At 43.9% G+C, this 14,147-nt stretch overlaps 1 protein-coding gene across 1 annotated transcript; it reads left to right on the top strand.

Annotated features, from left to right (window-relative positions):
* Positions 1-490: 490 nt before the first annotated feature.
* Positions 491-670, top strand: LOC133753734 (uncharacterized). The gene has a single exon (XM_062184427.1). It carries the CDS (start codon positions 491-493, stop codon positions 668-670), a length of 180 nt encoding a protein of 59 aa, XP_062040411.1.
* Positions 671-14,147: the final 13,477 nt, after the last annotated feature.

Here is a 14,147-nt window from a genome sequence, read left to right on the forward strand (position 1 = left end):
AGCCTACGGGCTGAGGAGGGGGTTGGGAAAGGAGAGAGAGGGCCGCGAGGCAGGGATTGAACGAGTGGCTGGCAGCCTGGAGCTCCGGGAAGAGAGCGAGCGAGCTAGCGTAGGAAAGACAGCGAAATAGAGAAAGTAGGGGAGACCGAGACTAACCAGTAGCCAGCCAGCCAGGCAGACGGACGCACGCCCGGACAGACAGACTGAGCAGGCGTCGGAGAACCTGTCACAGGTTCCTCCCGCCTTTCCCTTTGAAATCCAGGATTTTGCCTTTTCCGTGGCGCCCGAGAGAGAATGCTGGACTCTGCCGACTTCAGCGCAAGCTAAGATTTCTCAGCTAGGGAAGAAAGATCAGCCCAATCCTGAGAAGGGGGGAAGCAAGCGCCCCTATCCCCATCCCCCTCCCCTCCCCCCGGCCAAACTCGGGCGCCAAACCCAGCCCTTCCTTAACCACCCGACTTCCTCCTTTCCTTTCTAGCATGGTGGCTGTATGGACAGTCTGACAGAACAGAGACTGACATCTCCCAATCTGCCGGCCCCCCACCTGGAACACTACAGTGTTCTGCATTGCACCATGACCCTGGATGTGCAAACTGTAGTCGTTTTTGCCGTGATTGTAGTCCTCCTGCTTGTCAATGTCATACTCATGTTTTTCCTGGGAACGCGCTGAATGGAGTCCAGCCACCTGAGCTGTCGTGAACTCTCGCTTTGATTTCATCCCGAGAGCCACCAAGAAAAAAATTACCAAGAGACAGACAGAGACAGGGAAAGAGAGGGAGAAAACGAGCAAGCTTTCTTACTCAGGGGGGAAAGCGTTTTGAGCTTCAACATGGCCTCGCTGTGATATGTATGACGTTGGTATATTATCTCTCCCTAAATCTTTTGTCATGTCTTGTCTTTTAAGTATGCCTGTGAGTGTAGTTGCTTATTGCTTGAGTGAAATTGTTGATAAAGAAATGCTTTCTATTTAAATGCATGCATGTGTGCATAGCATTCTCCATCTGTGTGACGTTCATGGAGAAACCTCTGTGTCCTTAAACAGTAGCTTTGCTATTTGTGGTGTCTTTGTCAGATCATTTTCTTGAAAGCTATCCTTAAACTCCATCAGGGAATTTTAGTCAAAATTTCTCTCTTGCCATCAAGAGTGCATTTGGGTTTGTTGGGGGGGGGGGGCAGGGTTTGTGGAAGAGCATGATGAATTTTTGGCACTGTAGAAAAGACAGTTTTATATTGGATGTTTAGAGGGGGAAATTTGATGCAAAGAATGGATTTAGGGAAAATGACTCTTTAGTCTCTAAGGGAAGCAAGAATTTGGGAAGTGACGTGATGGAGTGCGTCGAGCTGGCAGTTGGTGACTGTGTCCTCTGAATCTCAGTTTGCTGTCCAGGGTTCACAGTTTTCAATTTCGAAAGAAGCCACTTTTAAAACATTTCTTGTAGCATTAAATGGGACATAAAAGGATTCTATGATATTTTGAATCGGCAAGAGAGGATTTTGACGAGATGTTTGGATTCCTTTTCCTAAAGATTGTACCCCTGGATTTGTTTTGGAGATTTTGTCTATGTGTCATCCAAAAATCCAAAGCCAGTTATTTACTGGTCTTGGGAATCATAATATTTGGATATGGTGCCTTTGGGGTAATCTTATTTGCAATCATGTTCTTGAACTACATTTTAAATAGAACTTGATAGTGCTGATTAGAAAGTGGTGGTGTTATTGTTAGCTTCCTTATTTCTTGCTTTAAGATCATACGTCTTTCTGATTGAAACATTACTGTAACTTGAAGCATTCAATGTACTAAATTAAGAGTTTTGAGCACCAAGAAAAAAGTCTAGATGAAATGGGACGAGAGCTTGGGAAACCTATGAGCTAGAAACAGCATTCTGATTTGAGATGTTTGCCTGTCTCTGTCAGATGGTAGTGGTGGTGGTTGCTGTTATTATTGCTGTTATTATTTTTATATTTCTGTTTCCTCTGAGAATTCTTTTGGTAAAATCAAGGGAAAAAATTGTGACACCAGTATGCATAATACTTTTTTTTTCCTTCCCTTGCTGATGTAGGCAGGTCTTCCTCATTCCGTTGCTTACCTGATTTTAAATAGTGCCATTTATGGCTCATGTAGCAATGAATCAGGGTGCATATATGTCCACACACATGCTCCCTCCTCCTACACCCATGTGGGCGGCTGCTCCTGTGTGATGTGCAAATCTGTTGGCATTATGCTGTCAAGTTCCTTGTCCTGTTGTTCAGTCTCTTTGGAAATGATGATGAAGGGAGAGGGGCAGTGAAGAGGGTCCCTGGAATTGTTCTTTCCACAGGACCCAGAGAGTATTATTTAATGGCGTCAGATGAGGGTTGGGGCCTTAAAGTGCACTCTGATTGACTTGTGTGGGTGAGAAGCTGAGTTGCTTCTTTTCTTTTTTTCCCTATTTGGTACCTCGGTGTAAGTGTAAAGTGGGAAGTTTGCTGGCATTGATTCTTATTAACTACTCTTTGGTCCCTTTGTGAGGCCCCCTTTGGGGGGAACTCAGAACTTCTTTCTTTGTAAAGACAATCTCAATCTCATAAGACACCCCCCCCCCCCCTTTAGCTCCAGCTGTATTATTTAAAGTAAGCTTAATCTTTTCAGGCACTTTGTTTTGAGGCAGTTTTGGGGAGTGGGGAAATGCTGTTTGCTGAGCAATTGCAGGTCTGGGTTTTCTCTGTTTAGCAGCTATTTGACCTTGGGCAAATTTTTTCTTCTTCAGTGGGTTTGGGATTCCCTGTAACATTGGCGTTTTGTGATGGTTGGACTAGATGACCCCCAAATTCTTACATTCTGTGATTTGGGGCACCTGAAGGAACTTGAAGTCAGAAGGGGGTGAACTGAAAAGACAAGTGAAAAGACAAATGAAGTATTAATCAATGGGTGATGAGAGGAGGGGATGGATATCTGGCTACTGGTACGTGGAGAATAACTTTTAAGAGATTTTTTTTGCCTGGTTTTGTGGGCATGGAACTTGAACTGCAATTGTTGAATGCTTTGGTACTTTTTCCTAAGTGGGGGAGGGAAGGGTCTCTAAGGCTAGTCTTTTGGTCCAAGTTTATGAACAAATAGTGTCAGGAAATGCACCTCAGGGTGCCTGACAGACTCTTGGCTGAAAGCCTTTAGGAATGTGTGTGTGTGTGTGTGTAGGGTGGTGGCAGTATGTTTGTGGGTGTGAGTGCACCCCCTTCTCTGTGCGTGTGGGGGAGTACACTCCTGAGTGTGAAGGGAGGTGGTGGTGTTAGGAATGAGGAAAGATGGCATTGAGTTCCACAGTTTTGAATGGCCTCCTTGTGCTAGGGCCTGTAAAGATTTAAATGGTACTGGGATGGATGGGTATCCCTCATGCCAGTCTTCCTCTCACCACCTGAAAACCCTCAGGCTAGAGAGGAAGCTTGAAAGAACCCTTCTATCAGTAATTTAGCTGTCCTGGATAGCTCTTTGCAAATTCACTTATCTCTAGGCAAATAAAGGGATGTTGCTAGCCAGATGGTAGGCCACCCTAGAGCAGCCAGAAGGAATTTTGGGGAGTAGAGAACAAAAGGTGGCAGTGTGACTTTTACTTGTGTGAATCCCAAAGCTTGGCATTTCTCCTTCAGACATGTGAGAGTATGCAAAAAGAGAAAAGAGTGGGAGAAAATGAGAAATGCAGCCCAGAGGAGTGGAACCCCTTGCATTTTAACTTATCTTCTTTTTTCTCTCCCCTACTTTCTCTCCAACTTTTTCCTTTTTTCCTTTTCTCCCTTCATAGTTGTCAGTGGGTGGAAAGTAACAAAAGTGATTTTTTCCCTCTCTGAGTTATCTTAATTTTGCCCCATAGAACTCCTCCCCTCCTCTCTGAAACCTTTGAGTAGAGGATAAGCTTTTGCTACTAGGAGGGGCAGAATACTAGCTAGGGGATTTTGGCTCTTACCCATGGATACCTCTCCACCCCCCAGCACCAACATGGAATTAAAGAAAATGTCCTCTACTGGTATCCTAGCAACACTTGCATCGCTCAGCACCTGCTGAGCTCAAGAGCCCACCATTTAAAGGCCTAGGCACCTGTATCTGGAAAAAGGAAGACTTCAGAACAGTGGGATTTGGAGAGATGCTTTTGAGGGGGACAAGAAAAGAACAAGATTCCTGTTTCCTGAAAATGCCTAGAAAACATGTCCACAGCAGGACATACAGAACCTTTTCCAGCCATGAGGTCTGTTTATTGAAAAAATCCTCTCCAGTCACTACCCTCTCCTTAAGATTAACTGAGCAATTTCACTTCCTAGCTTTAGTGCAAGGGGGGGTCTGCAGGTCTTTAAAAATATTTTCACCGTAACTTTTTGCTGCTGCAGGAAGGGGTGAAGTGAAAGCTTAGTGGGAACAAACAGAACAGCTCTTTTTTTCCTCCGTAGAGACAGCCTCCATCTGTCACAACCTGCAACATCTGCTTGTGCAGTGTGCCCCAATTTTGTTTGTGGCTTGGGGAACCCAGCCCAGCAGTAGCATGGATTTTGACGAGTTTTCTTTCTGTATTGTCGGTCCACTAGTTTTCTGAATCGGACAATTGGACAGTTTCATTGTGGAACCTGTGAACAGCACTTGGGTCTTGACTCAGATTCCCTTGCCCACTTGTGTGTGTGTGATTAAAGCTGTTGGGGAGCTGAGGGATCCCAAATAGCCTTGGGATTATGTGCCCTTCTGCCTGATCAAGAGTGCTTGGCTGTGGCCAGAGGGAACACTCTGGTGGCGCAGGGATGGTGCCAAAGTATGGCCTCCTCTTTAGCTTTTGTCTGCCATCTCAGCCTCTGATTCCTTGGCCTATGGAGTGCTTGCTCTGGGCAGAGATATGAAAATTGAGCCTCTTCTCCTAAAATAACTGCCTCCTCAGAAGACCTCCCACAAGGCTTCTGGATCCAGCCCCAGTGGCTTTGCCCCAATAAATGGCATGGAGGAGAGGAATCTTAGAGTCTGTAGCCCTTATTTCCGGCTCTGCAACTTGTCCTAGGCCAACTGACTTTTCTGGCTTTCCAAGAATCCTTGATTAAAGTTTAGCTTGCTTCCAGTGTCTATCCAGGGTAGCTCTGGATGGATCTGGCTTTCTAGAGCGTTTAGTTCATTGTTATTTGCTCTGGGACCAAAGTATAAAGTGAAAAATTAGGAAGGGGATGGGTGTAGAGGGAGATAACACTTGGGAAACAGTCCAGTAATGACTATGTAATAACCACTTGTCAGTGCATGGTCCTGTGGAGTTTACAAAGCGATTTCACATCCTTTCTAATTTGAGCATCACAGCAACCTTGTGAAGTGGGTAGGGGTGATTGTTATTCTCAGTTTTATAGATGTGGAAAGTAAAGGTCAGAGAGACAGGTGAGACAAGAATGGGATTGCCTTTCAGAAAGTGGAGCAAGTCAGAGTTGATCATTCCCAGCTAGTGTGAAGCTAAAAGGGGTCAGGTGGGGAGGGAGGTATGTGTCATCCCTGAAGTCATACTAGCTGCCTCAGCTACTTGTTTATGTTTTTAGTGCTTTTTAATACCTTTCATTTATGTAGCACTTTTGCACAGTTCTTTATAAAATGTTGCCTTTTTGTCTCAAATATCTATCAAAGGGTTCCTTTAATCCTATGAAAACTCAGTATTTGGAATCTTCAGGTGAAAGGCTAATGTGAATTGGTGAGGCCTAAAATACAGACTATTTTGAGAGAACTTCAGTTTTCATACAATTGTCCTTCTTTTTGAAGCTCTTATTTTTCTACATTTCTTTAAAAATGTGCTACCCAGAATCAATCATGCAACTCCAGGTGCCACCTGACCAGAATGAAGTACAAAGGGACTTTGATCTGTCTGTAAAATATCTAATAAATGCAGCCTTCTCCTGGTTCTCAACCCTCACTGAACATTCAGATCACTTGGGGATTTTTAAAAATACCTATACCAGGTCCCTATTATGAGAGATTCTGATTGAGTTGGCATGGGATAGATCCAAGGCAGTTTTATTTATTTATTTTTTAATTTAAAGCTCCCCAAGGTGATTCAAATGTGCACCCAGGGTTAGAAGCCACTGCCTTAGCCTTTTGAGCTCTGAGGTTGAAACCCTTTCCTATCTAGTCCAGTCTTCTATGCTCTTGTGAAGTTGGCCTTTTGAGCCAAACTTTAATTTTTTTTTTTTTAACCAAATTGGTTGCATTTTACTTTTGTTTGGTTGGTCCATTATTCTAGCTTTTTAGGGGTTTAAATTTTTTTTCATGCTATGCAAAAAATTAACTGTCCCCTTTAGCATTCTGTCAGTAATATTCTGTTTTAAATTGCTTGATCTATTAAGTCTTTTAGGGTTTTTAAATTTTTTTCTTCACGTCACACAATAGTTTGGCAGTCTTTTCTAGCATTGCATCAATTGAAAACTGAATAAGTATCAGTGAATTTGTCCATTGAAGAAATGTTTAATATGATAAGGTTAATGCTAGCTCCTCTGGCACCTCTGTTAATCCTCTTTCGAGTTAGAACCTATTAATTTTTCTATGTATCTGGCCAGTCAGTGGAGACTCCACTTGGAGGTGTTATCATCTATCCTACCAGTCTGTTAGGATATCATAGTGCAGTAGATCTGTTGTGTATTTTGTGGGCATCAAAATATGCTACATTCATGGTAATCATCTGACAAGCCAATGGTCCCATCAGAAAAAGGATGATGGGTTACTTCACATCTTGCTCCTTGTAAATCCAGTTGCAGACCCTGGTGCTCCTTGTTTTCTTTCAGTTTCTATAACCTAAGTGTTTCTTAACTGGGTCCAGACTTTGGGTGAGGGTCAGTGTCACAACTGCAATTTCTGTGTATCACATTCCTTTCCCCTCTTTGGAAAAACAGAACATCATGGGCATAGATTTAAAGCAGAATATATTTTGTTCTCAAAGAGTTCAGGAAATTCTTTGTGCATGTTTCCCTTGTTGCTTGGCTGAATTGTTTCCATTAACCCAGTAGTTCTCAGCCCTGGCTGCACATTGGAATTGCCTAGGGAGTTAACAAGACTAACAACAATTCTTAGAATCTCTGGGGGAGATATGATTGAGTTGGTCATGGTGGAGCTCTGGCGTCAATATTTTTCTAAAAGCTCCCTGAGGTGATGGGAATGTTCAGCCAGGGGTGAGAGAATGACTGCTATGGAATGTTTCAAAGGAAATGTTAGCTCAGCCTGAGCCTAGCTTATCAAGTGGATAGGCCTTGCAGATGGTGAGATTTTATTCTAGAATTGTGGGGGCCTTGATGAGTTATAAGGACCCAAGTGTCCACTCTAAAAAGGAATATGCAACTCTAGAGAGTGAATAGTCTGGGGACCTATTTGAATTTAAAATATAGTCAGCCTCATGTATCCACGGATTCTGCATCTGTGGATTCAAACAAATGTGGATATCAACTGTTTGAAAATTAAAAAATAAGAATGCAACAGTAAAAGCCAATACAAATAAAGCAATACTGTGTAACAACTATTTGCTTAACATTTGGATTGTATTGACTGTTAAAACTGAAAGATAATTTAAAGTGTGTGGGAGGATGTGCATAGGTTATATGCAAATATTATGCCTGTTTATATTAGGGACTTGAGAACCCTTGGATTTTAGTGTCTAGGGGGTCCTGGAACCAATCCACTAGAAGTTCTGAGGGATCACTGTAATCAACTGTGAGATGGTTTGAACCTTGCAGTAAAAGTTAGTCCCTGCACATTTGCTATAATGGTGGGGAAAATTCCAACATTTTTCTGGGTGTCCTCAGGTAAACTGCCCCTCCCCTATGAAATTTGTTTTCCTCACCTGCAAAGTAAATATAGTTGGATTAGATGGCTTCAAAGATTTCTTCTAGTTCTAGGAATATGTGCTTACTTTGTGAGTAATATTCATGATCAAACTGATTAAGGATATTATTATCAAAACCAGCAGTTAAATCCAAAGATACCATTTTAGCAGGTTTAGAATGTATAGGGTAGTTATGGAGATAATAGATTTGCCTTCATGAGTATATTTGGCTTAGATTTCTTCTAGAACAAGTGAACTATACATTGTATTCTTTGAGCAAACACTGGATAATAAGCAGGAAAGGGAATCCTACAGTGAGGTGAGTAGCAGAGAGATGTCGCTTTGGGATTCAGCTTATTAAAGAGACATGTTATATGGGTAATTGAGAATTGCCTCTTATGGATGCAAATCCAGTCTCATAGGTTCTGAGAAAGCCTAGAAGGCAAGGGGCTGCCATCTGTTTTGACAACCCAGAGCTCTTTTCTGCAGTATTTTATGTAGCCATTCACTTACTTAATGCTACTACAATTAATAAGAACTTCAACAAATATTTCATTTGTTATTATTATATTATTTCATTGGCTCCTTTCCTGGAAGTAATTCAGGAAAGTGAGGCTCAGAGATATTAAGCAACTTTCTCAAGGTCACATAGTAGGAAGCTGTAGTGCTTGGCCTAGCGCCCAGGCTTCTTGATGCCTCATCCTGCAGTGCTTCCAAGGTAAGCCTGCATAGTGGGTTGTGTCAGGGTCAGGATGCAGCCATGACTCTTTGAGAATTAAAGGGGTTCCACTGGCATAGAGCAATCTTTGAAGAAGGCAGCAAATGGAGCAACCTGGAGGAAGAATAAAGGTTAAAAAGAAGGATGTATCTGAGCTCATTTCCTTCTTGCCCTTATCACTGTTCTGTGCTGGTTGCAGGCCCTTGACAGCAATTAGGCATTTGGTATTTGAGCACCAAGGTTGAGTTGGTAGCAGAGAAGAGGAGAAAGTTGCACGTGCATGATAGAAGGATAACATATAGAATGTAGACCTACAGTAGGAGAAAAAAACTCTGAAAGGGGCTTACTATCCCTAGGATAAAGCCCTGGCTCTCTCTACCCTGCTGCCAGATCCTGATCAAGATGGAGGCCTAAGTTTCCATGTCTCTACAATAAGGAGTGGTTTCAACAGAAGAATCATGTTTTCAAATGAAATTTAAGCTGAAAGCTTCTGTGTAAAATGGGAAAAGCAGAACTAGTCTGGCTACAATGGGCCTGTGGCAGGGTATATGGAGGACAAAGTCTAAAGTTCCAGGCAATGCAGACTTTAGTCATTACAGAAATTGGAATGATAGTGTAGATGGCTCTGTCCAGCATAGCTGAACTGCATGGAAGATAGGGCACCCTCAGAAAGGGCAGTGTGATGGAGGTGGGTCTTTCATTTAAGTGGTCAAGATTCACATAGAATCACTTAGGGGTAGACAGTAAAGCACATTGGAAATCTACTGCAGCACATTGGCCCAATTCTTTTTCACAAGTAAGACAACTAAGGCACAGAAGGGGAAAGGGACTTGGCAGTGATGGTCCTGGGATCCTGATTCCTCACTTCAGGCTCTTGCCCACTATAGCCTGATACCTCCCTTTCCTGGTGCTATGCTCCTTTGGCTGGATCAGAGTCCGGAATGCTCTGTCAGGTTTTTTTGGAGAAAATGAACTGATGAGAGTCCAGAAGAACAAGGGCATTATGTAACCTTCAGGAGGGGAAGCAGCCCTTAGGGTGCCAGGAAATAGGATGGGTAGGGAAACACAGAGTCTCCTGCAGGCCACATCAGCTCTCCTGAGGCAGGGAGCCTTGAATGCAGCCCTGTGTTGAGCAGCCATCCACCCTCAGGGCCCAGAGTAGGCTGGCACTGTGCATCCATAGCAAGCTCTGGGAATGGCTCTGGCAGCTGATTTCTCCGCCTGCCTGCCTTCATTAGAGGAGGGAAAGCCATGCACCTCCATGCCCAGCTGGCTGCAGGAAGGATGTTCTAAGAACCCACTCCCCACCCTCTCAGAGTGTGGTGCCTAAAGGCAGCAGCTACTTTTAGCTGAACCTCCCACAGCCTCTCCTCCACCCACTGTCTTCCTTCCTCCTCTCCCGGTGAACTGTGCTGATTGACAAGAAGGCCGGGCAGTGGGTGCCTTGGCATTGGACTAGAGGCAGGAGGAGCTAGGCATCCCTAGGAGGAGCTCTGATAAGCCTAGTATGGTGGGAAGACTGAGAACAAAGCCAAAATGATTAAAGACTGCTTTGTGTTTAGGTACTCGAGTGGAGGGATTTATTAATTTCATTTGGGCTTTGCAACTGGCTGAAGTCCTTGTCTTGCGAATCCAGATTGAACTACACAGGATAATTCAGGAGGGTTTTTTTTTTTTTTTTTTTGGACAAAACATACATACACACTCCATTTCTATTTGGATTTAAAGGAAAGCGACTTGGTAGTAATGGATCCTTAAACTTGATTCTTGACTCTCCCTCCTGAACATTGTCTCACACTTTTCAGTGGATTTTTGTAGTGTCTTGCTTGATTTCTTTGACCCTGTGAAGTGGGTAGTGCAGGAATTATCTCCATTTCACAGAAGAGAAAAATGAGGCTGAAAGTCTTATTATCATACAGCTGCCTCTAGCCTGGTCTTCTGCTCTCAAGCTGGGCAGTTACAGTGCCATTTAAAGTCATTCCAGACAGCTTTATCTTCCACAAAAGGAGTACTAGAGCTTTGCTGGGTTTAATACTCTTGTGGAAGCTGGGGAGCCAGGCCTGGAGAAGAAAAGGGCTTGCCCTAAGAAGCAGTACATTTAGTAATGCTGGAGCCAGAACATTGATTGCCTGGCAAGGATGTGAGTTCCTGGATCCAGAGATATGCAAGTCTCTCTGGTCTTTCAGGGGTGGTTCATGAAACCCATATGGTGTGATAGAAGGGACTGAACTAGAAATTTATGTCAGTTTTAGTTCTGTGACCTTGGGTGAATCACTGAGCCTTTCTGGCTTCATTTTCTTCTCTGTAAATTGGTGCTGATAAGCCCAGAGAACTCTCTGAGGTAGAAGTCTTCTGTTAGTGACTGCTACAGTGGAGAAGTCTGACACTCAGTAGGCCCTCCATAAAGGTTTGGTTGAATAAAAGACATACATGAATAAAGAGGGCTGCAAATACCAAGTCGGTCACTGGGTGACCTTGAACAAATCCTATTGTCTGCCTGCCTCATTTCTCTCCATTATGAAGCCCGATGACCTAGCCCTTGGTTTAGATACTTGGTAGAAAGCTTGTATTTTTTTAAATAACAAATTTTCTTCTGTTTACCCCAGCTTCACTCCCCGTGTAGTCACACACATGTTGCTATGAATAGCACACTTGCTTTCTCTCTCCTCATCTCCTGCAAAGCTAAAACAAGAGCTTGGAAGAAAACTAAAATTAATTGTATTTTTATTTAGCACCTTCTCAAGTCCATCAAGCCAGAACTACCTAAGCACTTGGCAACTAAATACCAACTATTTTTTTTAAAAAAATATTTATTCATTTCACTATATTAGAGAGAGAGAGAGAGAGAGAGAGATTTCCCATCTGCTGGTTCACTTCTGAAATGCCCACAATAGCTGGGGTTGGGCCAGGTGGAAGCCAGGAGATTGGATTTTAATCCAGGTCTCCTGCAGGAGTGGCAAGGACCTAAGCACTTGAGCCAGGATACATGTTAGCAGGAAGCTGGCATTGGAAGTGGAGACTGGACTCAAACCCAGACACTCTGATTTGGAATGTCAGTGTCCCAAGTAGCATCTTAGCCACTACATCAAACACCCTCCCCTGAAAAAACAATTTTCAGCCCTGAAATTCTTTGATAGGATTTGAGAATTAGGGTGTTTTTCATGATATGATTAAGAGTTGCTTTAGAGGCTGGCACTGTGGCACAGTAGGTTAATCCTTTGCCTGCGGCACCAGCATCCCATGTTAGCACTGGTTCTAGTCCCAGATGCTCCACTTCTGATCCATCTCTCTGGTATGTATGGCCTGGGAAAGCAGTTGAAGATGGCCCAAGTTCTTGGACCCCCTATACCCGCATGGGAGACCTGGAAGAAGATCCTGGCTCATGGCTTCGGATCAGCCCAGCTCCAGCCATTGTGGCCATTTGGGGAATGAACCAGTGAATGGAAGACCTTTCTCTCTGTCTCTCCCTCTGACTGTCTGTAACTCTGCTTCTCAAATAAATAAATAAATAAAATCTTTTAAAAACGAACAAAAAAAGAGTTGCTTTAGAAATTGCAGGTTTTTCACCAATGACCTATGTGGAATAAATTGACACTCTTCACTTTTATCTGTATCATTCTGTTTGGAAACATCTCACTGCTCTAGGTTAGGGCAATAAGATAAAGAGTATTATATGGCTGGCGCCATGGCTCAATAGGCTAATCCTCCACCTGCGGCGCCAGCACATCGGGTTCTAGTCCCGGTCGGGGTGCCGGATTCTGTCCCGGTTGCCCCTCTTCCAGGCCAGCTCTCTGCTGTGGCCCGGGAGTGCAGTGGAGGGTGGCTCAAGTCCTTGGGCCCTGCACCCCATGGGAGACCAGGAGAAGTACCTGGCTCCTGCCTTCGGATCAGCACTGTGTGCTAGTGCACCATTGGAGGGTGAACCAACGGCAAAGGAAGACCTTTCTCTCTTTCTCTCTCACTGTCCACTCTGCCTGTCAAAAAAAAAAAAAAGAGTATTATATAGTCTTCCTGATGCTTAGGGTTTTCTTCATGACTATGAAGTGGGTAAGACAAAGATTATTTTCCTGTTTATGGCTAAGGGAATTGAAGCTCAAAGAATTGTTTTGGTTTACTCAGATCAGTGCTGTTCCTTAAAGGCACAAATATATGGATTTAGCTCTTTCTAATCCAGCAATATTACATGACTTTGGACAAGGAGTTCATTCATTTTTTATATTTTTAAGATTTATTTTTTGTAGCCGGCGCCGTGGCTTAACAGGCTAATCCTCCGCCTTGCGGCGCCGGCACACCGGGTTCTAGTCTCGGTCGGGGCGCCGGATTCTATCCCGGTTGCCCCTCTTCCAGGCCAGCTCTCTGCTATGGCCCGGGAGGGCAGTGGAGGATGGCCCAAGTGCTTGGGCCCTGCACCCGCATGGCAGACCAGGAGAAGCACCTGGCTCCTGGCTTCGGATCAGCGAGATGCGCTGTCTGCAGCGGCCATTGGAGGGTGAACCAACGGCAAAAAGGAAGACCTTTCTCTCTATCTCTCTCTCTCTCTCACTATCCACTCTGCCTGTCCAAAAAAAAAAAGATTTATTTTTTGTAAAAGGCAAGTTCCAGAGGTATCTTCCATCTGCTGGTTCACTCTCCAAATGGCCACAACAGACAGGGCTGAGCGGGACCAAAGCCAAGAGCTTCCTCCAGGCCTCCCACGTGGGTGCAGCGGACCAAACAACTTGGGCCATCCTTCGCTGTTTGTCCAGGTGCATTAGCAGGGAGCTGGATGGGAAGTGGAGCAGCCAGGACTCAAATCAGCCAACATATGGGATGTTAGCATCGTAGACATCAGCTTTACCTGCTACAATACAACACTGGCCCCAAGGAATTCATTCTAAAGATGCCTTCTGTAGTATGCTTCTGTCTAGGTCATTATATAAAAGTTAGTCAAGATAGCAAAGAGGACTAGGCAGATGACAGTAGATAACTCTGGCCAGGTGGGAATTGAACCATTCATTGAAAATTCCATACACATCTATTAGATTTACAATAAATCCATCTGAAAGCCATATTGTCCAGAGATGTGTGATAAGCCTCACCAAATGCAGAAAAGTAGCCCTGAATTCTGTAGCCTTTTTGTACCCTGCTTTTGTTTGGATGTCCTCTATTTGTAGAGTTATCTGGTCATGTTTTTAAAATTTATTTTTATTCATGCGTTTGTGAGGCAAAGAGACAGCATCCAGACAAGAACTCCCATCTTCTGGTTCACTCCTCAAATGCTTGCTATGGCCAGAGCTGAACCAGGAAGTCAGTCCAGATTTCCCACATGGGTTTCAGGAACCCAAGTACTTGAGGATCACCTGCTGTCTCCCAGGGTACACAATAGCAGGAATCTGGAATCAGGAACAAAGCCATGACTTGAACCCAGGCTCTCTGCTATGGTATGCAGGCAACCAAACTGCTAAGTTAAATGCCTATGCCTGGTCATTTTCTGAAAGACTAGGCCTTGAGCTTGAAAACTGCCTAATTGATGATGGCCTTGTGGTTTAGTGGGTTAAACTAACACTGGCATCCCATATCAGAGTATCTATTTGAGTCCCAAGTGTTCCATTTCTGATTGAGCTTCCTATAAATGTGCCCGAGAAAGCAACAGAAGATGG

This window comes from Lepus europaeus, chromosome X, assembly GCF_033115175.1.
Source record: "Lepus europaeus isolate LE1 chromosome X, mLepTim1.pri, whole genome shotgun sequence".
NCBI classification, from domain to species: Eukaryota; Metazoa; Chordata; class Mammalia; order Lagomorpha; family Leporidae; genus Lepus; species Lepus europaeus.

Bases quoted from the DNA above. Each gene is read 5' to 3' on its own strand.
- LOC133753734 (XM_062184427.1), top strand. From the start codon at position 491: ATGGACAGTCTGACAGAACAGAGACTGACATCTCCCAATCTGCCGGCC.